The sequence below is a fragment of the Salarias fasciatus genome, unplaced genomic scaffold (assembly GCF_902148845.1).
Source record: "Salarias fasciatus unplaced genomic scaffold, fSalaFa1.1, whole genome shotgun sequence".
NCBI lineage: Eukaryota > Metazoa > Chordata > Actinopteri > Blenniiformes > Blenniidae > Salarias > Salarias fasciatus.
This window is the reverse complement of record NW_021941380.1, coordinates 39476-65008: the sequence shown is the minus strand read 5'-3', so window position 1 is coordinate 65008 and position 25533 is coordinate 39476. Positions and strand designations below refer to the sequence as shown.

The following is a 25533-nucleotide window of genomic DNA, read 5'->3' as shown; positions in this document are numbered from 1 at the left end:
TTTTCAGCTAATTGCCAAGTTAGAAAGATATTTCTTCACATCTTCCTTTGTCTTGACTGAAATCGAGACCTTCTTATTAATTCCTATTGTTATCATTTGTTAGGCATCGTTTGACCTGAATTCTCTGAAGTACGGAGAGGTTTATGGACAGGTGTTGTAACACCCTAACATCGGGACTCTTGCCTCTCCTCCAGGTTGCAGTTGAAGCTTTCTTGAACATAGACTCCCACAACGCTTTGGTACAGCTGCTTCAGAGGCCCATGAGGATGCCGTGGTTGGACTACGCGGCTCCCAGGTGGGATTATATGTAACTGAGCATGAAGAAGGCTGTTCTTCGGTTTCTAATTTGGTCAAATCAACCAATCTTCTTCAGGAGACAGAAGCTTTTCATCTCCCCCCCAACTCCCTATTCTTTCATAATTCATCTCCCCTTGCAGGAGCATTTCATTTGATTTGATTTGATCTTTATTTATTTTGAACACGTAAAAGACACGAAACAAACATTTGTCTTATTTCCATGTGATAAGCAATTTTATTTCAGTGGATTTCATCAGGGGCTCCCATTTTTCTCCCTGTCTAAAGATAAAATCACAGGCTATATTAGCAATAAATTTTAAAAAAGACTGTTTAAAGGCTCTTGGATGCAGATAGTGCTTTCAGGAGAAAAAAACACAAGACAGCCTTGCGGCTCCTCATGTTCATTAGTCAATGAAGCTGAAGGTGACTATGTACAACATAAAGATGACACATATGCAGTGTTGGCAGTGAGCGGAGGTCATAAAATTTATTTAATGTATGCTTTAGCCAAAAGCAAGTTATTATAATGTTTGTGTATGATGTCCTGAATGACTAATTTCCAGAAAACTTTGCTTTGTCTTTCAGAATACTGTTGCAGAAGAGTGTAAACAACAGAAAAAAGAAAAAGTTGAGATGATGCTGTATACATTTTCTCAACATCCTTGTGAAGGTTTTGGTGTTCTCCAGAAAGTGTGGTTGATTCCAGCAGTCCTCAACATGTGCTTGAAGTTAATTGCTTTTTGTTATTTCTAAATATTTATGTTTTAGTATCTCTCTGTGTTTGGACTGGTGACCTGGATAAAGAGTATCCCGCCTTCACCTACCGTCTGATGGGATCAGGTGAAGCACTCTCTAACCTGAAGGTGGATAAAGCAAAAGTCAGAGAGATGTATTTCTAGGACATGTTTTAAAGTAAAGGCCTCATTTATGTCAGGAAACCATTTTATCATTTAAAGAAAAGAGAGCAAATCTGAAGTGACAGTTTATCCCAATGGGTTCACTACTTTACTGGGGTGGGATGGCTTGTTTGTCTTGATGACCCCTATTGCTTTATCGACTGGAGTATTTTACTTCTGGTAGGACCATCCATGCTGAAGGGTAGTGACCAGAAAAAGTGATACCCTGACAGGTTATGTCATCTGCACGCCGAAATAGGAGACATAAATCTTGGGTGTGCCATATTAACATGCTCGAGCCTTCAGTTGCCAGGTTCTACGAGGAGTCATAGGGACCAGCCAAGATGTGGTCTGTAAGTTTAAATGCAAAACTGCAGGCTTACACACCTCCACAAAATGAACTGCTGACCAGGGAACGACCTTTGTTAACTCAATTGCAGAATTCTAAGTTTTTAGAAAATTTGGCATGCTTAGTGCTCCTGTGCACTTGATGTGTACAGTGTTGGGTGGAGTTTCTAATAATGAAGCGTATCTTGATGATATTGTGGCCTATTCGTCTATTGGTCATATCACATGGAGACCCTGCCAACTGTGTTCGGTCATTTGCAGGAAGTTTCTCTGACACAGAATCTTAAAAACTGTACTTTGCCAAAGCAACCATGACCTTTCTTAGTAATCAGGTCAGTTAGGCCCAAAGATGCTAAGGTTACTGCTATAACCAAGTTCCCAGGTTCTACCACCAAGAGTGAGTTGCATCATCTCCTGAGATTAGCAGGGTGCTGTAGAGGGTTTTGCCATAACTTTGCCTGTGCTGCTACAGTCTCTGCTGGACCATCCTGTCAATTACTTTTCAAAAAAGTTGTCCTCTGCTCAACGATAGCAAGTAAAACACCATTGAAAAAGAGACTTTAGCCATGCTGTGGGTGCTTCAACATTCTGAAGCATACGTGGTTTCAACTCCACAGCCGGTGGTGGTCTTCATGGACCACAACCCTCCAGTGTTTTTAAACCATATGTTCAACAGAAACCAGAAGCTCTTGCGTCGGGCCCTTGTGGCACACAATTATGCTTTAGATGTCAATCACAAAAAAGCTTGTGACAACGTTGGGTCAACAAGCACAGCAAAGAATGACCTTTTAACCATGTCTTTCCCAAGAACACGTCAATAGAACCAACCTTGGGATTAGAATACAATCTCTTTGACCAGCTAAGCCACAGCCATGTCAAAAAGAGACACTGTGAGAGCAGAATACGTGTGATCTTCATCTCTTAGCCATGATTAGGCATTCAAACACAACATTCTCAATAAGAGAATGCTTAAACTGATCACAACTGTACTGAGAATAAATATTTGTTTTACCTGTTCACATTTTGCGATCTTAAATCATTTTTATTTTTGCTTGAAATCCTCCTTTGAACTCATGAGCTCTCAGCCAGAGAGGGTGGTTTGAGGATGGAGATCAAACGAGAGATGAGTGTGAGTTCATTATGCGAAGACAAATGCAGTGTGTATGTGTACAAACCACACATTTACACAGACACGACTTTACACAATCATGACTGACTCGTTTTAGTGGTGTCTTTCAGGAAAAAGTAGGAAACAGACCGGCAATTCTTTCAATAGTTCAATTAAGCTCGATAAGCTTTTAGTTTGACCATATGACATACTTCTGTCTTCATCTGGTGGCGTTGTATGACGTGTGCTTTATCAGCTGGTCTTATTCAAACAGGGGACGTGACCAATGTGACCTATCTGCCAAGTCAGTAACACAATCAAATGAAACGGACGTCATAGAACACCACCAGATGATGTTTCTGTTGAAGATGGAAGAACAGCATTGAAACATGTTGAAAACCTACTTGCCTGAAAACAAAAAAAAAAATACAGTTCTTGTCAATGTTGCTTAAATTTCAACGTCATTGCCACAAATAATGAAAGATCAGTTGCCATGTTAAATAAACAATGACAAGTGGCAGGGGTTAGCTAGAAGCTAACATTTGCATTATATCAAACAAAGTCTTGTGCAACTTTAAAGAAATGTCTCTAAAACACACTGCCTGGGGCAGATGTGACTGCACAAAAGCTTGTTTCATTGACTTTGCATGCGTCGACCGACTTTTCATACTGCATTAGAAAGCAAGGTTAGTTCTCTACTCTAGCCTTACAGCTTTTGTCATTTCCTAACTTGCTTCCAAATGTATTTTTCTGGCTTTAAACAACTCCCACCCACACAGGGATATGCACATTTGCTCCTTTTCTTCCACTCTTGTTGACTGATTGGAGCGAAGCACAGTCGCTTGGTATGGAAATGAACCTGCAGCCCAGGACACTCAAGTTTTCAGTGACCCAAATACATATATACAGTCACTAGCATTACACAGAACGTGTCGCATGTGTTCATTAATCCGAGGTTTGAAAGCAGGTATAAAATAAATTCTGGAACTGAAGAAAGTGTTTGTAGATGCCAGGGGTGAAAATATCTTCTTTAGTCCTTTACAAAGTCATGCAGTTTCAGTTTAATGCCAATGATGCTGATCTTAGGATCTGTTTCTTCTAAAATTAAAATATAGACTTCAGCAGGCAGTATAAAACTAGGAAATAAGCTTGGAGGTAGAAGTTGTTCCTCCCAAATGGCAGAAGGGAGATCAGGTGATATCCAGAGGATGGCCTGTTTACGATACTCTCTGCTACCCTCACTACCTGCTGCAGGTCCTTCCTGTAGTTATGATGTTGGTACCATTAACTGTGCAGTTTTGCCAAATGTATCTAAAATTTCCTGGTTGTATACAGTTTTATATACCCAGTGTTATCAGCATATTCCTCTCACTCTCATACTCCCGTTCTGCCTGCTCCTTCAATGGCTTGTCTTCCTCGCAACCATGCAAAGTGCTTCACACACAGCGTTGAAAAACCTTTAAGTGGCTTGTTGATAACAATGCACAGCACCTGTATCAGGTTTGTCATCCCTCTGGTTGGATAACCAAACCACCACTAAACGTTAACCACAAATGTTGGACTGGCTCAGTCTGGCATCTGGAGACCATCGACCACATGTTCTTGTTTGTGAAGCCCACCATGAAGTTACTGAGCATAGCTTCACATCACACCAATGGCTCAATATTACTCCTAAGAAAAAGGCAAGTTGGACTAATACTCACTTTAACATCATGATGAAGCAGTCATTGGGATATCGGGGTTTGTCTTTTTTCTGTGGGATCATTACCAGACTCTCAGAAATCCTTGCCAGAGGAGATTCAGAAAACAATACTTGTTAGTGCCGAAGCTGAAACAGATATCTAGCTGCACGTGTGTTTGGTTGATCTCGTGCTGGCTAACTGAATAATACTCTAAATTATCACAGTGCTATTGAGACCACAAAATAGGAGAGCTGCAAAAACACTAGACCGAGACGTTAGGATTAAAAAAGGGGGAGAAGAATTAGGGAAAAAAGGCTGCTGCTAATAAACATGCAGACCATGAAAATGCTAAATCTATAATAGAGTTTGAAAACTGTGTGTGTGTGTGTGTGTGTGTGTGTGTGTGTGTGTGTGTGTGTGTGTGTGTCTACTTTCATCAACACATTATTGACTTTTCAGTTTCAACTTGCTACTTACTAACTTCCTTTCACAGGGAACCAATCAGAGGAGGCAAATTAAGAAGCCACTTAGCATAACTGCTCGGCTAAGAGGCCTGCACACATGCACCTGTGTGTGTGTGTGTGCGCATGAGCACACACACACACACACACACACACACACACACACACACACACACACACACACACACACACACACACACACACACATCTTTAGCAACAAAGATAAACAAGTGTTCTAATTAAGAATTAATTACATAGCAAAGCCTCAGAGAGAGGTGAAACTCTGTGGAGAAATAAGAAAAGAGGATAGGGATGGAGACGAGACGGGGGGAGACGGAGACGCTGAAGGAAGGGTGGGGGTAAAAAGATGAAGGAGGGAGGGAAAGGAGCTAATTAGAAAGGGAAAAGGAAAGGGAGAGAGTCTGAAAAACAAGTGTGAAGTAGGACAGACAAGGGAAAGATTAGGAGACGTGAGTGGATCTCTGCTTCACCTCTGTGCACATGCAGTTTACAGCAGAAATTACTGACACAACAGGCCAAAATTAAGCAAAAATATTTCTGTCTGTGGGTATTAGTGCAGTGGTCGAGCAGCTTTACTTTGTTACTTTCAATCTATTTCTCTCCTGTCTCACTGGGAATGAAACTGCCTAATTCCAGGCTGAGGTGTGTAATGACACTTGGAGGGAACATAAAACATTATTACTGATCCAATTTATCAGTGGCTAAAATACCTCTAAGAGCACAGGAAAAGAAGAATAGCAGACCTATTTCTGACCTCCCTTGTTACCCTTTTTTTATTTTTTATTTTTTTTGCTGGCTGTTTTTTTTATTTTTTTTCCAGACTCTTTCACTCTCAGTCTCGTGTTTTCTCATTAGTTGCATGATACTGCTGTAAATCATGTCAAAATAAATAGGGAAGGATCCTTGAACTTACTGCTACAGGACATACACCAGTGCTTAAACTTGTACATTTGGTGGTGCAGTGGTTAGCGCTTCAAAGCAATAAGTTTACTGAATGAGTTTTACTCTATTTAAAAAAGAAAACAATGCTAAATTTTTACTGTCATTCCTTATTTGTTGGAATATTTTCTTACAATCAACTTGTGTGAATGAAATACTGTAATATAAAAGATGTATAATAGATGCCCTAATATCATAGATAATGATATCATTCTAAAAGATGGAGGTGATTCTGATGAATTTTTTTACAAGCTTGAGTTTGAAATTAAATCAGAATTTAAAACAATATGTAATCTGAAAGATAGCACCAGACTGGGTTTTCTTCAGGTACCTCAGTTTCCTCCCACAAGCCAACAGCATGCCTTTAAGCCAGGGGTGGGGAACCCTGGTCCTGGAGGGCCGCAAACCTGCATGTTTTCCATGTCTCCCTGCTTCAACACACCTGAATCGAATCAAGATTCATGGCCAAGTCCAGCAGAAAGCCAGATAACGAGCCTCATTGCAATCAGCTGTGTTGAAGCAGGGAGACATGGAAAACATGCAGGTTTGCGGCCCTCCAGGACCAGGGTTCCCCACCCCTGCTTTAAGCGGTATGGTGACTATAAACCTGTTAATATGAGTGTTGATCATTTTGACGCGTTCGTCCTTTGATGGACTGCTGACCTGGTTTGGCTCCAGAGTCCCCACAACAAGGTAATGTAGAAGACGCTCTATGGCACAGCCCCATTTAGAATGTGGTGTGAGTTACATGTTTCCAAACAGTCGGTCAGGGTGAAATTTAGGCCGCAGTTGCAGTTTTTTAAAATGCAACTATTGCGCATGTGCATCACAGCTATAGTAAATAGTTCTACATGCTGTACACATGCGCATGCAGTTATTGGCTGCTGACAAACTGACAAAAACAACCAGCACCGCCAACTTGCGGCCTGGCATGCTAATTACGTTATTTTCAACAAACGGGGCCTCAAAACAGGAACAGTTTTTCATGTTGTTGCCCAACAGCAGTGCAAAAGTTTTTTATACACATATTACACACACATATATATATATATATATATATATATATATATATATATATATATATATATATATATAAATATACATGCCAAAACGCACACACACACAAAGGTTTTTGTGGAATGTCAATGTCAAGTCTCAATGTCCAATTAAGAGAAAATTCTATGATTATGATTCCTAGACAATCAAACTTAATTTAGATAATGAGAACACGGTCTGACAATCAATGTTTCTTGTTTCCCTGATAGCAGGGTGGAACAAAACAGTCTCATTTAAAACCACTGGTGAACTGTTTATTTCAGGAGGCGATCGCTGTTGGCTTAACTGCCTCTGGGAAATAACGCTGTGCACTTGAGTTATTTTTAGCCAGAGCTTAAAAGGAGTCAAACCCCATCAAGTTTACTGCCCATACATCCTCTTTCTAAAATGATTCACAATCCCATTTGGGGAGACTGCCTGTGCCAAATGAAAGTGAAGCTTCCGACGGCGCCGCCGTGTTGGAAAAGCAGGAACAGACCCGATTCTGTTCGGCTCTGTTGGTGGGCTGTCCGAGAGAGGATGAGCGCGAGCCTGCCTTTCAGAGCGCAACGTTTTTGCGAGGTCCTTCCTACTTCTCCGGCTCCGTCCCACTGTTCTCTAGGAGCAGAATTCAAACTCCCCACCTTGCTCCTTTTTCAGAAGATCCTCTGCGAATCGAGTGATTGATGGTTTGTTTTGGAGGGAGGTGACAGGACTGACACGCCACTCGACCCGGACTTTTTTTGTTTTTTTTTTTGTTTTTTTTTGTTTTTTTTCTGCTGGTGGGTTAAAAACAAGTAAATTACAAAGCTGCTATCCCTCCACGTTCCTTTCTTGAGGTTCTTGTTTAACTGCTTGCAGAAATCAATGACACCGAGGGTTTAGCGATCAGACTGATGCTAGCGGCGTGAAATTAAATCCCAATTCCATCTGCTACTTTCCATCGGTCGATCTCCTCTTCTTTTCCACTCACTTCCGAACAAGTCCTCCTCCCTGCCTTCACCTCCCTGCTCTAAAAGATGAAACCAATTTTTCAGCCCCCACAGGAGACAAATTGCTCCTAATAATCCCTTGTTTCCTGAAGAGGACCTCTTTCTTCCCAGCTCGGCCAAGAGACCAGAACCTTAATGGACACATGGAATTAGGAGGAAAATGTCTGACAAGGCTGGATAATGACAGACAGTGTTCTGCTTTTCATTGTTACCTTGTAAAAAGTGTTGTATGCTACATCACGGCCTAAGATGATGCTGATGAGCCGACTTCTGATTGGGGAAGCGGTGCAGATGATGGCCAAGGTGGACTCGAATCACCCAAACAGATGAGACAGAAATAATGTTTGAAAGCCGGTGCAGAGCACTCCCACCGCAATTACGCCTGATGCTTAGCTTTCAGGGCCATTTAAACAGGTGTAATAAAGATCCCTGCATTTTACGGCATGCTTGTGTTTGTGATATTTCACTCTGGCCGCAATCCTCAGACGCCTGATTGTTTGAAACGGCGGCTGCGAGACGGCGTGAAAGCTTTTACATCTGGCTCTCTTTGAAGATCCACGACTCGCTCATAATTTCTTACTGTCAGGGTTCCTTCTGGCCAGGAACCTGAGAAAGCGCCGGAGCTTTCATCTTGGTGACCCAGCGCGGAGACCCCTCTCAGTGACAGACACCTTAAAGAACCAACCACCAATCAGAGCCTGGTCAGCGGTCCCCGTAAACAAATCAGGAAGCGCAGATGGTTTGTAATAGCAGCTATTTTGAGGCTTTTACCAAAGGCTAGGGGTAAAAGACAGGCAGTGGGAGGGAAAGTAAAGCTGATTTAAAAAAAAAAAAGACATGTACAGAGAAACTTTTTAAAACATTATTATTAGGCGTAGTGTTATTATATTATTTTTACCTTTGCTCTACTGCACATTGCTACGCGGTATGATTGCTTCGAAAAAACAAACAAGGAAAAAAAGATTTCTGAGTTTTCCAACTAGCTACATACCAACCACGGCACGTGTCAAACACATGCATTTCATGAGACGAATAGTTTAATTCTTGGATCACTTCTTTTAATTTAGTTGGGTAGCTGTGGCTCGGTTAGTCCAATGGACTGTCTTCTAATCGTAAAGTTGTTGTTGTTTCTCAACTTCCCACGTCTCCTTTGTGCTTTTTGTGTCTTTGCGCTTCTGGATTTCACACTTTCCCCTTGGATGCCTCTGCTTGTGCTGCTGTTACCTGGTTTATTGGACTCTGTGTTTTCAGCCCTAGCTCCATTCTTGGTTTGTGTTTTGGATTCTTTGGACTTTTTGTAATAAACTCTGTTGACCACCTCTTCACCACAATCCTTGACAAAAATAAACAACTAAATTGTTGAATATTCTTAGATTAATAAGGAGTTCAAGGGACTGAAAAAGCAAATGAATGACAGTTTTGTACACAGTAAAAGCTTAAAAGGTATTAGTATACTTTTATGTTTTTGCATGGGTAGCTGTTGCAGATTGTTGATATTTTCTGGATTCTGCATTGATGAAGCTCCAATTTGCAAAAAATCCTCATCTGCTGAGAAAATAGGATTGAAACAAAAATGCAAAGTAGTTTTATGAAATTACCGCACAGGAGGAAGTATTTTACTATTAGGTTCATTATCAGATCTTGTTTTAATTCTATTACAATCAAACATTTGCAGCGACTTTAACCTTCTAGCATGCTTATTCATGGCAACTGGTTACTGGAGTGATTCATTGGACATTTTAATTAATATTTTCAATAGTTACAATTTGCTCTGAACATTAATATAACAGATCTAGACTATACTTCACTTTTTAAATGTTTGAAAGATTGATCAGTGATGTATTTGACCCTGTGAGATCCCCGACAGAATGACAATGATCAGCAACAGTCAGATGAATATTGCTTTTTTTATTTATTTATTTTTTTAATTGTCACCCAATCGTTAATGTGTTGTCAGCTACTGATTTCTTTGTTTCCTTGTTTGTTGTACTGGATAACCTGAGGATGAGTAACCTTATGAATCAATTTTCTTTTCTCAAACCGAAATGAATTTCCATTATTTCTGAGTTACCATACCATTACAGTTCTTCATGTCATGTGAAAATAATAACCGATAGGACTGCCTTTCAATAAATCTTTTTTTCTTTCTTCTTTTTTAACCATTGTGAATTTTAAATAAAACCTTTCTGGTAAAATCACTCGTGAAATGTTAAAAGTTCCAGGTGATTGAATGCATGCCCACTGAGCCCCAGGAACTCAGGTTTCTTGTTCTTGTTATGAAAAGTCATTAGTTTAAAATTTAATTTTAACAATGATGGGTGAAGGCCGTCTCAGATCCCTCTCTTATTAATTTACTGGCACGTGTCGTGTACGCATGGAAATTAATGATCTTACTGTGCTTTTCAGATCCCACTGTGTGAATTTCAACTGAAAAAAAAAAAAAAATCCCCAAAACAAAACACGTTCAATACTTTAAAGAACACAGGGTTGAAAGCATCATGGCTCGTTTCAGTTTTTCATTCACACTCTCTCCTGCCAATGAATTTCCAGGAGAAATGCTATTTTGAAATGATGGTTTCAAGGTTGCTTTTTTCTTCTCTTTTTTTTAAAACCCCACTGTGAGAAATGTGGGGGAGGAAACCTCGAGCAAAATTGGGTTTTGTCACTAGGGCTTTGCTGTTTGAAGGAGGGCTATCAAGCCAGATTAGAGCTCCCTTAGTGGTAATGGAACTCAGAGCATTTTCAAAAGCGTGCCCCTCCTCGGATTCCAGCTCCACATTCTTGAGAACGTTCACCTAAATAACTTTTTTTTTTTTTTTGTCTGGTTTTCAGGTGATCAACAAATGATGTGTTTGATTTTAAAGCATCCATAGAGGTCATTTGGCTTTGGGGTATTTACTGAAAACTGTATTTCAATAAATACTAAAGGGGGTGTGTGGCAATTGTAACATCTGTCCCGACCTTCGGGCATCACAGTTGTGTGTCCATATTTGCAATTCTGTTTGTCATTTGCAAACCTGTGAGGGTGAAACCTGCTGTGTGTGTGTGTCCGGGAGGCCTGTAGCAACAGGAGGGGGTAAACAAGACGACCTTTCCAGCTCTGATCACCCTGGAGTGAGAGGGGATGGGTTGGAGTTGGGGGGAGACTTGAGTCTATTCCAGCTGAGGAAGGAGGCGCTGGTGGTCCTGGCAGTATGCGAACTCATCGAAACGTGTATCTGTGTATGTCTTACCTCTGCCAGTGCCACGATGCCCTGCACGTCGGCATTGCTGATGTAGAGGTGTGAAACTTTCTCCGCCTGCTGAGGAGTCGTCTGCGCGCCGGCCGGGTACTCCACGGTCCAGTGCAGAGTCTGGGTCGGCACCAGATTAATCACGTTGTCCACCTCGAACTCCAATTGCATCACCTCATACGACGAACTGTCCAGCCTGTGAAGAGAGACCCAGGTTGGTTGAAGAAATCTGTTTTAATATGTTTACTGCGCTAGTCTGCTCTAGTCTTGCCTCGAAAAACCAGCCCCGCCTACTCCTCATCCACGTTTGGATTTTGGAGTTGGGCTCAGTCTGGGTAGGAGCCCATAGAAGGGGATTTCACTCGGTTGTGAAACGGCTGAGCCAATCAGCGTTGCCGTTTTTTGTTTTCAAAATTTTTTGGCGAATTCCGGTGGCTAAACCGGAAGTGACGCCATCACTGCGCGTAGCGGAGATTACGGACTTTAATTTGAACCATCATCTGAAAGCTGCAATGAGTAAAGCTGTAGCTAAAATACCAAGTATTACAACAATCAGGCAAGAGCAAGAGTCTGCGCCTGGTGAGTTTCGTAAAGGAAAAGACGTTTTCGCATGTCTTGGCGTGTGGGGAAGCTAGAGCTAATGAGCTAATGCTAACCCTTAGAGAAGCAAACACATTTTGATGACGTATTTGTTTTGAAGCGCTGATTGGCTGAAGTACGCCGTCAGTCAAAGGAGTAACCGACACCCCTGCAAGAATTTTCTATGGGCTCCTATCCAGGCTAAGCCCAACTCCAAATCCAAATGTGGATGAGGAGTGGGCGGGTCTGGTTTAAGAGGCTAGCTCTAGTCACCCAAACAATCTAAATAATGTGCGTTACAGTTCTTGAAGCAGTCAGAATGTTTGTAGCTGACACACTTTAACAACACATTTTGTGTACATTATCCATCAATACATCGTTTATATCTCTTTATGCTGCTCAGAGTTGGTGAAGTACTTTAAATAATCTCATAAATCTGACAGGCTGCAGTCTGCATACATCACCGGTCCATCACAGGACAAACACAGAGACAGAGAATGTCAACAATTACCTCACATGCAAGTGTTTGGACTGTGATGTTTAAATTAATTTATTGGGAAATAAAATCCGAAAACAGTCAGTGTGTGTCAAACCTAATTCTGGTTTAACTGGATCTGAAACACTTTGGTGAGCTGCACCTGCAGTCCTTGTTGTATAAACACCATAAACACAACCATCAATGGCCCTCTGTTGTGGGGATGAAAAGTGTGTTAACTATTCAGCTATTTTAGACTGATATGTTGAGTGGTTTTGTTTTTTGACTCCCTGATGGTCCTAATGACAGTAGCAATGGGAAATTGACGAGTATTATTCAGAGTACTGCTAGTTTTCTATGCAAGACAATGTTTGTTTCATTAGTTAAAAAAAAAAAAAAGAAAAGCTTTTCATATAAATCCTGTCAGTAAATTTAGACATGTTCTATAACAACTGAAGAACAACTGGTTGTTTGTCTCGAACTAAAATAGACAAAGTAGACAGATTGTTTTATTGGCCTGAAATAGAAAACATTTATCATCGCTGAAAGGTAACGAGCAGAGGACATTCCAGAAAACCAACTTGTTTGGTTTGAGCAAACAAGGTGGAAATTCAGTAAATGTAGAAAAAGGCAGGCTGTAGAAAAGCCAGTAGGTGATCCATTATATCTCCGGACTGAGCCAAGCTAAATTCTTCACTTCGCTTGGTGCTCAGTTAAGCCAATTAACTGTTGGCTTTGTCTCCAGATTTAATGGGCAAAATTTCAAGCAGCATCGATTGACTCATATAACTCTCATCAAGAAAGTGAATAACTGTATTTCTCAAAGTGTCTGATTACTATGTTGAAGCAGTCCTCTGTGTCAAGACACTCAACCTGAAAATGACGTTACAGCTTCAACGTCACCGGAGAGAAACAGAATCTCTGTTGAAGAGCCCACACTGCCATTATCAGTATCATAAACAACAGCAGGCATGATAATAACCGACTATTTAAAAATGAGATGTGTGTGTGTGTGTGTGTGTGTGTGTGTGTGTGTGTGTGTGTGTGTGTTTGCTCCCTCTGGTGGTTGTTGTAATTATGACACCAGCAAAGCATCAGCTGTAAGGTGGTTTAATCATAAGACTTTCACCAAGTGAACTGCTGTTTATGTCCCATACAATGACAAGAGGCCATGACGTCTCAGTCAGACGACCCTCTTGTGAGAAGTTGTTGACTTTGAAATGCACTTAGAAATCTTGTTTCAGGACTTCTATCTCATAAAGATGAGACTCTTATTTTGGGAGAATATTCTCAGATCGTGTTAACAAACTTAAGACTCCTCTTCAAGGTAAGACTTTAAATTCAGAGGACACATGTTGATTGTTTTGGTGAACCAATGAGAGGCTTGTTTAAATACATAACCCTGGATGAACTCCGGTTTTCAGTACATGCCATGTGTCAGCCTTTGCCTGTGTCGGTGACGCGTCTTAAACTTCTCGTGAGCTTAAAAACTATGGCAACTTGAAAGAAATCTCTTCATTTTCAACTCCATTCATGTCCTCTTTCGTAAGAACAGAAATGTGTCTGTCATTTTGACAACTTGGATTCCCGCTGCACATCACGCCCTTACAACTCTGCAGACTGTCATTACCTGCTTTGCCTCTCTGCCTGTCAGACATCCCGATTCTATCTGCTGCTACTGTGAATTACACCCTGTTCTATCATTTGTCACCACACAAATTCTTTGAGTCTCTTTCCCTGAGACTTGAAGCCAACTATGCCACAGTTAAAGTTCGTGCTGTGCCAGGAAAGAGTGAAAATTCGGGCTGAATTAATGAATGCATGACAAGGATGGAATCAAATGTCCATGCAGTGCAAGAAAATGTTGTGTTTCCTGCTACTTCAAGAGGCTGAAGATAGAGCAAAAGAAACACAGCAAGCCTTAAATAAAAATGGTATCTGAAATGTGACAGCACATTTGCTGCGGTCAAGATAGCAGTGAATTATACCCTCTTACAGTTCACAGTGGGTGCAACACAAAAGGTCTCCTGGGTGGGATTGTGGAGATAAACATTCAAACACACAGTCAACGGCTTCACAACACCGAGAAAAGGTAATTTAGATACAGCTTTGGAAGTGAAAAATCTCTCTGTGGTGGCATATCTGACTCCATCTTTTAAAATGTACTTGTTTTCTGTCCTGGTTACAACATCACCCCACCACAAACACACACACACACACACACGCACACACGCACACCCCAAGGCAGTGGCGGCTGAGAGTTAAATGAGATAGAAAAAAGGCAAGCTGCTGTAAATTGATTCTTGAGTCGCCATTATATAGCTCTGTCAACTAGGAGCGCACACACACCGGGATATATTGGGGTTAAAGGCCATGACAAAGCCAATTGCTGAGGGTCTGTGATATCTGGCAGATATCGGTGTGTGTGGGAGCGTGTGTGTGTATGTCTAGGGAGATGGGGTGAGTGATGTGTTGCGCAGATAGATTAAGGAGAAAAAACTGAGAGGTGTCAGCTCCCCTTGACCTCTGCTGGATCCCTCATCGCACTGGGTTTTTTTTTTTCATCCACCTTTTTCTTGTCCGGACAAATGCAGAAAGAAGAAGCTTTGACCAACTGCTGCCCATGCTAATTAAAAAGCAGAAGTACTTCTGCACACCTGTGAACCCACGGGTGTCATATTCCTGAAATAAGCTGTGATGCTTAAAATGCCCATTGCTCTTCTGAGTCAAGGGCACGGAGTACCAGACGAACACAACCCCAACTCACAGTTACAAACAATGGCTTCACCAAAAATCTGTCAGAAGCTCAAGTTTTGCTTCAGCAGCAAGATTTCTGTGAGTGTTTACTCATGAACTGCCAATATTTAATCATTCTCAACTGACAATGAGGATGAGCCTGGATGTGACGGCAGAATTCCTTTATTTTAAGTCAGTATAATTAGAAATATGCACATAAAACACTGGAATAAAAATATTTGAGGTGTCCTGCAGAAACATTTAATTTGTTACACAAAGCCTGCCCTGCACTAGAAAGGACACAGTCATCACTCCCTGATTTTAGCAATATATCAAAGTACAACGGCTCTAAAGTCCTTAGTTCTTTCAATGAGAACAAGATAAGAAAAGATTTCCTCTGCATTGAGATGCTCGCCTGAGCTGCAAACAGATTCTTTAAAATATGGCAGGCCGTTTTAATAGATAAAGTGTTTTATATTAGTTTGCATGAAGAATTCCTGGTAGCCATTAGAAGTGTTTGAGAGTGAATTTTAGTGGACTAACTTTAGAACCTGATCATTATCTTTTGGTGTGAGGTTTTCATGCTCACACTGTGCCTGCTTGGCTTCCTGATGATTCTCCAGCCCGTTCAGTTAATTAATGACTCCAGTTTGGCCGCATGTTTGAGTATAATCTATCACTCACTCTCTCTCTGAGAGGCTGAAATTGACTGGCATGCTGTTGAAGATGTACTTGGATTTTCAGTCCACATTAAATAACCATAACTGGGATAATCTGGTCATCAAGACAGGATGAAGGGTCAGTTTCACTCCCTTTAATAAATGAGCTTTTCTGAAATCAGGGATGTTGGTTATCATACAAACCAGTCCAGGTCAATCTACTTGATGTGAAGTGAGTATAAAAGACAGATGAATGGATGGATGAAAGGTCAGATAAGAGGTTCCAACAAACACGGGAAACTGTCTCAGTACAACCTGATTATTGGTGTGAATGCCATTTCCAATTCGAATGATGATAACCTTCAGTTTGCCACAAAAACCGCACACGAGTGTCCTCTGCATTCAGTTTAATCCTTCATCGCACTTGTCAAGTTAAAACTTAATAGAGGTTATAAAACCATTTAAAAAAGGTAAAACAGCAATCAGGATGAAATTCATTCCTCCAGGCCACGGTGAAATGTACTGTATTGGTGAAGTAACACAGAAACAAACACTCATATATTGTGCAATCTTTTTTTTTTCCACCACAATGGTCCAGCATGCTCCTCCGTCTCTGTGTCGATCGATATGAATTCTTGTCGAACCTCGGAGGACATGGGAACAGTCGCTCCGTTTCATACTTCCCGACAAGAAGCCCAAAACGCAGTGGAGGTTTAGACGTGTACACACCGAGACACAATGCTCCGCCGCCCTCGCTCTCCGCTCCTGTCTCCCTCATGCTCACACACACATGCACTCAGGTAATGCACAAGCTACACACTCCTCTCCCATCTCCCACAAATACACTCACACATACAGGTGTGTACAAAAGAAAAAAAAAATCCTCAAAATTGTTGAGTGTGTTGGGGTGCAGTGTAATCGCTGGAGCTGAAAAAGCAATGTGTCTGCAGTGACAGGTTCATTCAGGTGTTAGCTCCCTCCCAACCACAAGGCTCCAAAACAATATTACCCCGTTCTCTAGTGCATACACGAACACGGACACACTCGCAGCTACACACACCGCTACATTGTTCTCTAAACCTTGTGGAAGTTCACACGTTCTCACTACTTTTTGAGTGGATTTTCCTTCGGGCAGTGCTGACCTTCAGCTACTATCCCTCTCACTGACACAGAATCTGTCTGACCGAGGCAAACTTTAAACAGACGGGATTGTGGGATTGTGCTGGTAGGACATCATTTACTTTTTACATTAAATAGTTTCGGTAACACTTTACTTGAAGCCCCCCTGCATAACACATTATAAGTACATTCATAAAGTATTATAATGCCATTATAACATGTGTAGCTGTAGTTATAAACATTCATAGATGATCACAATGCCAGGACCGAACCCTAACCCTAACCCTAACCCTAACCCTAACCTTAATCCTATGCTGTATACTGCTGTATAGTGAGTTATAAAGCATTGTGATCATGTATTAGTGTTTATAACTACTTATAATGTGTTATAAAGAGGGGCTTCAAGTAAAGTGTTACCATAGTTTCATATTAGAATATTAAAATGTACACATTTCCGTTAACACCAGAAAATTCAGCAGTTTTTGAGAACAGGGAGACCTTTTCTTGTCCCTTTTTTAACTGATGAATATAATTTTAAATTTAGGATTAGTGTAGAATATGGTCACGAACTTCCCACAGGAATGAGATCACATATTCAACTTGCTGAAATGAGTTTTTGTCGCAGGATGGCAGACCTCACACTTCATGATAGAGTGAGTTCAGCTATCTGGGAGAAAGATCAGACTCACGCCAGTCGAGGTGGTTCGGGCATCTGATAAATGCCCCCCAGTCACTCCCCGTTAGAGGTTTACCAGGCACGTCCGGCAGGGAGGAGACCCCGAGGTCGGTCCAGGAACTGCTGGAGAGATTATATCCCCCAGAAGACCTGGAGGGAGCTGCAGGGGGATGTCTGGGTTTCTTTTCTCTCCATGCTGCTGCTGCGGCCCAGTGGATGTAAAATGAAGCAGAAATCACTCAAGATCTGTCAGTTATACTTCAAGTATCCAAATGTGGAAGGTTTGTCAAGTTTGTCAATTCATCCATCAGAAAAACAAGACAAACCAAAACACTGAGCAGGTTTATGGGTTGATTAATCAAACTGATCATAAACTATATTAATTCATCAATTATTCATCAATACACGATCTGCCCTCCTGAAGAACCCAATATGCTCCCTTTATGCACATGAATTGGTACATGCCTTTCAAATTATGCTGATTGTTCGGCATCACAGTGCAATGCAATTTAGGGGAGGGTAATATAAAGGATTATTGGTGTTTTTGTTCTGATGCCTAAGATAATATTGCAGGTTTCCTCAAAAAGATTAAACATTTCTGTTGTCTTTTTTGTTCCTTTCACTGGTCACACATTCATCATACTGAGCTATGCCCACCCAAGGTCAACAGTGGTGTTACTCAATTTACTACACATCCATACACTGGATGCCATCCGAAGACAGAAGACGGACAGAAATATCCATGGGCTCATATGGAAATGTTGGGAAACTTTCTGAGATGCTTAAATACTCCTATGAGACCGGACTTCCACCAGGGTTCTGAGACTGAGGCAGTGAGCAGTATGTATTTTAATCAGGTTTCCAAATCAAATAAACTGGCCCAAAGAATCTATTGTAATCTGAATTCATTAGACTGGCGAACCAACAAGGAAAACCACTTCTATCTACGATGTCTTTGTGTTCAAGTATGAACCCAGCATTCATTCAGTATAAATTTTCATGGCCTATTCTGAAGGTGTGTAGAGGGTATCTGAGGCAATGGATCACCATCCACTTCCAATAATCAAGGGTGAGGTCCTTTGTACTATTGACATTACCGCTTTTACCCAAAAGGTTGTTTTTATTTTTAAATTTATTATCATTATTCTTTCACTAAGTGTGTATGGCACTTTCCTTTCTGTCTTCAAAAAAATCTGACCTGAGAGGTGCATGAGACAATATGAGGAAAAGTGGCATTGCTAAAAAACATAGTTTACTTCAATACCTACAAAACAACTCTGAACACTTCAAAGGGCCAGAACATCTAAAGCCAGACTTTTATTCCTGACTCACCTGTGTAGGAAGGTAATTGATTGCTTGATAACAAGTGGAGCAGACAGACAGACATCTTTTTGATAGTGAATGTTTCTTTGCCTGAGGAGGATGGCCTTTCTTAGCCTATAAACCCAGATAAAAAGATACACTTCTGGGGAGCAGGGAACGTCTGGTGAGCTGGGCTGACTGGACTCGCTCTAGTGCATAACCTGCTTGGCACTTCTGGAGTCTCAAAGCTGATTAAAGGAGATTTTGTTCTCCCTGTTTATCTATTTATCCATCAATTAAACAATTCCATTTTCAGTCTGGGTCACCTGAGAGGAGGTCTTGTTTACAGCTTCACTGACTCTCTTCATCCCCCTTTATCTTAATCACTTATTTGTTTTACTGTGTCTTTACCTGCTTGTTTGTATTCCCGTTTCATTTTGTCTGGATTTCACTCCTTCCTGGATTCACAGCTGATACTTCAGCTAGAAACAACTATGCAAGGGTGTTTACAACATTAGGTGTTTAAAGGGAACTGAAGTGGCACAAAAGGTCTTGGTAGGTTTAACTCCTTTAGAGCTAGTTTGCAAAAAGGGAACAATGTACTTGGTTGCAGGGATGTTATTGATCACAATGGGTAGCATCTGTCATAAGGGCAACAGTGTTGAACAGAGGATGAAAAACATATGGGCAAGCACTGTAATGACAAAAAAATTGACTCCTGCAACCAATTCTGTTCTTCTGATCGACTATACATTCTTCCAACAAACCGACTCTTCCAGATGGAGAAAGAGCGCTCTCTTTCTCCACACAGCATCAGCTGTCCTGATAGATTCAGCTGAGCTAATTAGGATGATTACCATGAGTGATGAAGTGTTGAATAAAAAGCATAATCTAGATGAATAAACAGAGACTATGAACATCGACGAACTTAGTAGGTTTCAGTAAGACCGTGTGGCTCTGTGTTTGTTTTAGTTTATAGAGGAAGGAAGATTTGACACACTGGGTAAGGACACGGTCAAGGACTGTGCATATAAACAATACACAAAATGAATAAACCAAAGTGTCGAATAGTCCAAAAACTGGTTCTTACACACAAAAACACGCCATTGTTTGTCTGATGGAGTCAAGTATCAAAGTTTCACGTGGTTCATTGCTGCAACCAATTTTATTAGTCTCACACACACACTCACATGCACACACGCCACATTATTATCACAGCATCTGATCTGAAACTGATTAGTTTTACCTTCCTTAGGGAGAGATTTGGCCCTTTAAATGGTAAAATATCTCATCAGTGAATCTAAATTACGGCTGGAGTAAATGTGAGCACGGTGGCTGATTATGACAATTAGTGAAAATTTAACTTTTCCTCCTCAAACTTGCATTGTTTGCTCAGGAGTTCAGCTCCCCGTGGCTCCCGTGTAATTCAAAACGCTTGTTGCCAAACTCACTGCTTTGTCCTCTTGAAGAGAAGCAGGAGGCAGTCGAAGGAAAATCTTTTCCCTTAAGTCACCCTCAAAGTCATCCCAAAAGAGGAGAAAAGAAAATCCCACGTGCACAAACCATAAACACACACATATGAGCTCACTCACACCATGTAGCGAGAGCAGGGTGCAGGGAGGACAGGCTGTCTTATCAAAGTATACCGGAGGAAAGTGGTGGTCTCAGGGGAAATTCAAAGGATGACACACACACACACACACACACACACACACACACACACACACACACACACACACACACCACACACACACACACACACACACACACACACACACACACACACACACCACACACACACACACACCTACAGACATGCACCGCTGGCAAGAAGAGAAGGAAACCTCCCCTGGGAGAATACAAGGCAGGAAAGAAAGGATGGGACTGGGAGGAGAATGAGAAAAAAGGCCAAGGAACAATTTTTTCTCTTTTTGCTCAGAGGAAGTTGTCACTTACAGCATTTCCCCTCAGCGCCTGCACAGCCAGTGGCTGACAGCAAGGGGCAAGTGTGTGTGTCTCACACACCTAGAGAGGGACAGACAGGGGTTTCCACATAGGTAGATAGATAGATAGATAGATAGATAGATAGATAGATAGATAGATGGATAGTTCTATTAGTCGTTGCTTTTGTTTGGGTTAACATTGCTCTATTGTGTGTGTGTGTGTGTGTGTGTGTGTGTGTGTGTGTGTGTGTGTGTGTGTGTGTGTGCATTGTGTACTTTTGTCTTTGTGTTTATATGTGTTCTTGTAAGGTCTCAAGCAATTATGTGATATTTTTTTTTTTTTTGTTATCTGTGTGTTTTTGTACACATCATCATACTATTGTGTGTGAGGGTGCATAAGGTTATATGTGTGTGTGTGTCTACACACATGCATATTTCATCCTGGCCTAGCAGGATACCAGACATTCACACTTAATTCCAACACCTCAGTGTGCGCATGGCTGCACATGCATGTTTCCATCGATCCATCCAGTACATGCATGCATGCACCCCCCCCCCCCCCACACACACACACACACCCCCACCCCCACCCCCACCTACACCCCCACCCCCACCTACACCCACACCCACACCCACACACACACACACCCCCGCTGAGTCTTTTAACCTGGTTTAGCCTCCACTGACCGGCTGTCAGATCTGGGTTGCCATCAGTTATCAAACCCTGAGATGTCATGGGAGATGGGGGCTTGGGGTGTGAGAGGGGGGAGGGGAAGGAAATCGGCTGCTATTTTAAACTGTCCAGTAGCCTGTAGAGTCGCTCACATTATGCCGTCTTCAATTTTTAATGGCAGAACTGGATGATACCGAAAAGGAAGACTGATGCCTTAAAAATACCAAGTATCTGCAAATCTTTATAGTTTACTTTTACTGCTGAAAGGTGATAGCCTGTTTCCTATTAATAAACAGTTCATTTTAATCCGAAAAATACTCATAATTCCTAAAATAAACTGTAATGGAATTTTTTTTTTTTTTTTTTTCAAAAAAAGGAAATAATCAGCTCCAAATGACAATAAGGCAATCAAGGGAGAGAAGGCAGACAAGTGGCAATCGAGGCGAGCAGTGCCCAGTGTGAATTTGAGCTTCGAGCTGATAATGAGAAGGCCTATTTACATGTTTTCAGGTGAAAATGTAAAACCTTTATTGCGTTTTGGGTGTCTCTTTATCCTACTTAGTGGTCTGTCCACTTAAATGTTAATTACTGGCATGATAACTACATTGTTTTCTGTCGTTTTCAATTCAACAAACACCATTTTCTACACTTTGCCATATAACCCAAAACCCTTTTTGAAACAAAGATGCAAAAATAATGCATTTCCACTTGAAACATTGTGTAAATGGGGCTTTCATTTCATTTTGTGTACATATGAGATGGAAGGTATTTATCTGAAATATCAGGAGATAATAAGGAGACTTGTGGGGGAGGGTGTATCCCTGTCATCTGTCCCAAAAAGTTGTTTGAAAACTGGTTAATGAATGATACCCACTGCATCATTCAGCCCATATGTGCCCAAGTCCAATCATGCTGCACCAGCCAGTTGACAATCTCACCAATAAGTACATGAAATACACAGGCACACAATACCTGACAAAAAATAAATGAATAAATAAACAGACCAAAGTGCACGTACGCCCAACGACTTTTGTATTACCCCTAGCTAAATAATGCAAACGCACAATGTGAAGGTGAATATTCATTAGAAAAAATAAATAAATCAAAACCTTCTGGTTTGATTGACAGTTACAAAGCTGTCATTTTATGGATAACATGAAAGAAAGCAGCAATTCAAATAATTTCTTTTTCATTACTGTATGGAAAGTGTGTGTGTGTGGGACAGAGAGAAGGTGTGTGTGGCTGAGATGTCAAGAATACAGTGAGGTTGTCACAGAGAGGACAGAGAGGACTCTGGGGGAATGAGTTTGCAGAAACAAAGGACATGCAAAGACTCACACACACACGCATGCACGCACGCGCGCGCGCGCGCGCACACACACACACACACACCCTCAAACCAGCATCCATATTGAATTGCATTCAGATTGCCTCAAGTGGAGCTCCAATGAATTTGACACAACAGACATATTTGCATACACTGCGTTCCTGCGCTCTTCATTAAAACGTGCGCACGTGACCCGACTGGTGCACGCACTCAAGGTGAAAATGAAGAGAACGTGAGAGAATGGATCGATGGAACTGAGCCGCTGAAGAGAGAGACGCATTGACACTGACACTGTGGTCTTGTTAGTTACAACCTCCGCCTCGCTCTGCGGGCGAATTTCCTGGTTTCAGCAGAACTGCTCCGAGGCACAGGCTCTCCACTCCGCCTCCACTTTATTTCCCCTCTATTAGCCTCTGACTACATTTACAAGCGGTTACATTTACCTGATGACTTCACTGAAACCCTCATCCTGCCATCCTTCAGCAGTTTACAGCACATTACGCCCCAGAACAACTTGCAGAATACACCAAATACACAATAGCCAATTACCATCTCTACAGCTCACTGTCATATTTAGCTGATTTACAAGAGCTGTTGTCCAACCCCTATTACAAAATATACAATCAGGATGCTGTGTTGCACAAACCCCTTAAACCTGAGGCACCATAATAGAATAAAAATTTGAAAACTGTGATGGAAATATTAGCACTAACATCTACAACAGTTAGGACAAGGCAATGAATCGTACTGAGGAACTGTTGGACTCCACTGGTGAATACTTGGATCCCATTGAGGAGTTCTCGTCTCATCCAGGACCCCAGCTTCTTATTTGCATTATTTTTGCTTCATAATGTTCAAAATGTCTACTTTTCCATCAGGGCAGGAGGCGACCGAGCACTGACCCACTGAAAAATGCAAAGCTTCTCCTGAAAACAGACGTTTCTAAATCTTCTGTATAGTTTTATAAATCCATGGTGCATTTTCACACATGAGAACTGTCCATGCCACAGATGCTAATGCAATCCAATACGATCAGACGCGCAGGATTTCAACTGTCTTTCAACTGAGAAAGACAAAAGACTGGATGGTATCTTTGAGGTATAGCACAGCATGTCCACAGTTTCAAAGATATTGTATATTAATTTGACCACAACAGTTTTTCCGTTATGTATCAGTACATTTTAAGTTGAGAAGATGCGCCTGCTTTTGGATGGTGGTAATCTTGAATTAGTTTCAATTGAAATTGGTTGCATGGCAAAGTGTGTTCTCAGACAATGGTTTTTAGAAGCGTTCCTGAGCTCATGCAGTGGTTTTCATAATGTGGAGCACTGTTTCCAAAGCAGGGTTGCCCACTGAAGCTTTTCTTTCCATCTATCTTGTACTGTTTTTTTTTTTTTTATTTAACTTACAGCTATGATGTACTGAAGCCAAGTCTTGGAGTTAGAAAATCACACCAAGGAGTCACCAATCAACCTCGAGGCTGTTTTTGGACTGTGGGAGGAAAGTCAAGGAGTCGCTCCCAAACAAGGAATAATGCGTCATCTTCTTCATTGACTTTCAGAAACAGTAATTGGACATATACACCAATTTCTTAATTTCATGTGCTTTGGAAGCAATGTTTTTATTGAACTTCTGAGTAAATCAGTGTGGATTATTTGACTTCACTTTTTTTTCACACTTCTTTATCTAATAACACTTACTGTTATGCTTATATTTGTAGGTCTGTGGTTATTTCTGTTTCTGATTTGATTCTGTCTGACCTGTTATTATTGTCCCTCCTGTTTCTTGTTTTTTTAGCCTGATCTTTCATTGTCTGTTTTTCCATTTTTAGTTTTGGGATGTCATCCTGTTGTGCTTGTACATAATCTTCTCCTCTCACTCTGTGTTTCTGTCTCACACCCGCCAGGCCGACTCTGTACTTGTCTGATTGCACATGGGCCGTTCTCCGACATGCACAGACCCCCTGTCATGCACTTAGAAATACACACCCAGACCCATGTCATTTTGTATTTCCGTTCGCGTTGTCTTGTTCACAGCGGCCCCCTGCCTGGACGACCAAATAGCCACGTCTCCCACCCTCTCTCACGAACACACACAAACGGATGTGCACACGAACACAGCGTCTCCTTTTTATCATCGGCTTTAAAAAAAAAAGACCCTATCTTCCTTCATTTTACACGTTCTCTTTCCATCAGACACACTGGAGGGGACAGACGCCGACCCCCCACCTGCATCCACCGCAATATTCAACATGCAAATGCTTTTAAGAGACGCTCGGCGGAGGAACATGAGTGTGCTGCTGCACCTGTGTGTCAATGCATACTTAAATTGCTCTCCCAGGAGTTGTGTTTTTGCCGTTTTTCAGTGTGCTTTTTATGGATTCTTAGCTTTGTTTTTTCGAGGGCCACACAGCAAATAAAGGTTGGAAAAGACGCGGGAGAGCGAATGTTTTCCCGAGCCCGAGGAGCTTCAATATGGTGTCGGCATTTGTTAGAAATTACTTACATCTTGACATCAAATGGGGTACATTCAGCAAACTAACGCGGCTTCACTCTGAGCGAGGAGTCTGCTCAATAAAAAAGAAAAAAAAAAGTTGGGAGAAATTACTTTTTTGACAGCAGATTCGAGACGTAACGGCACCGATAAACGGCTGTGGTCCGTTTCTGGTCAGTCCCATTGATGCAGGGTGTGAGGCCTCATCAGCATTAAGGAGGTTGAATTTACACTGACCCTGCAGTAATCTCAAAGGAAGCAATGTGGAGAAAGAGGGCCAAAGATAAAGAAACGGTCAAAAGGAGAAGCAGTAACAAAGTTTGTAAGGTCAGGAATGAGATTGGCAAAGAACATGATGACCAATACTTTCAATAGAGGAACTACTATTCAAGCCATGTGTGAATCTAAATGTCAGCGAAGCCAAACGACCAGAACTGGTCCTTCAATCAGGTCAAACCTGCCATTTACAAAAAAGATACACAATATTAATATGAATATTCAAGATGCATAATTGAAAAAAAAGTCTATAGTGCAAGTTT

At 41.4% G+C, this 25533-nt stretch overlaps 1 protein-coding gene across 1 annotated transcript in view; it reads right to left on the bottom strand.

Annotated features, from left to right (window-relative positions):
- Window positions 1-25533, bottom strand: part of LOC115385325 (transmembrane protein 132C-like) — a 116259-nt gene that overhangs the window by 81214 nt on the left and 9512 nt on the right. Inside the window, exon 2 of the mRNA XM_030087302.1 lies at window positions 11013-11241. Coding sequence (XP_029943162.1) covers window positions 11013-11241 — 229 coding nt within the window. The remainder of the gene's footprint in view (window positions 1-11012; window positions 11242-25533) is intronic.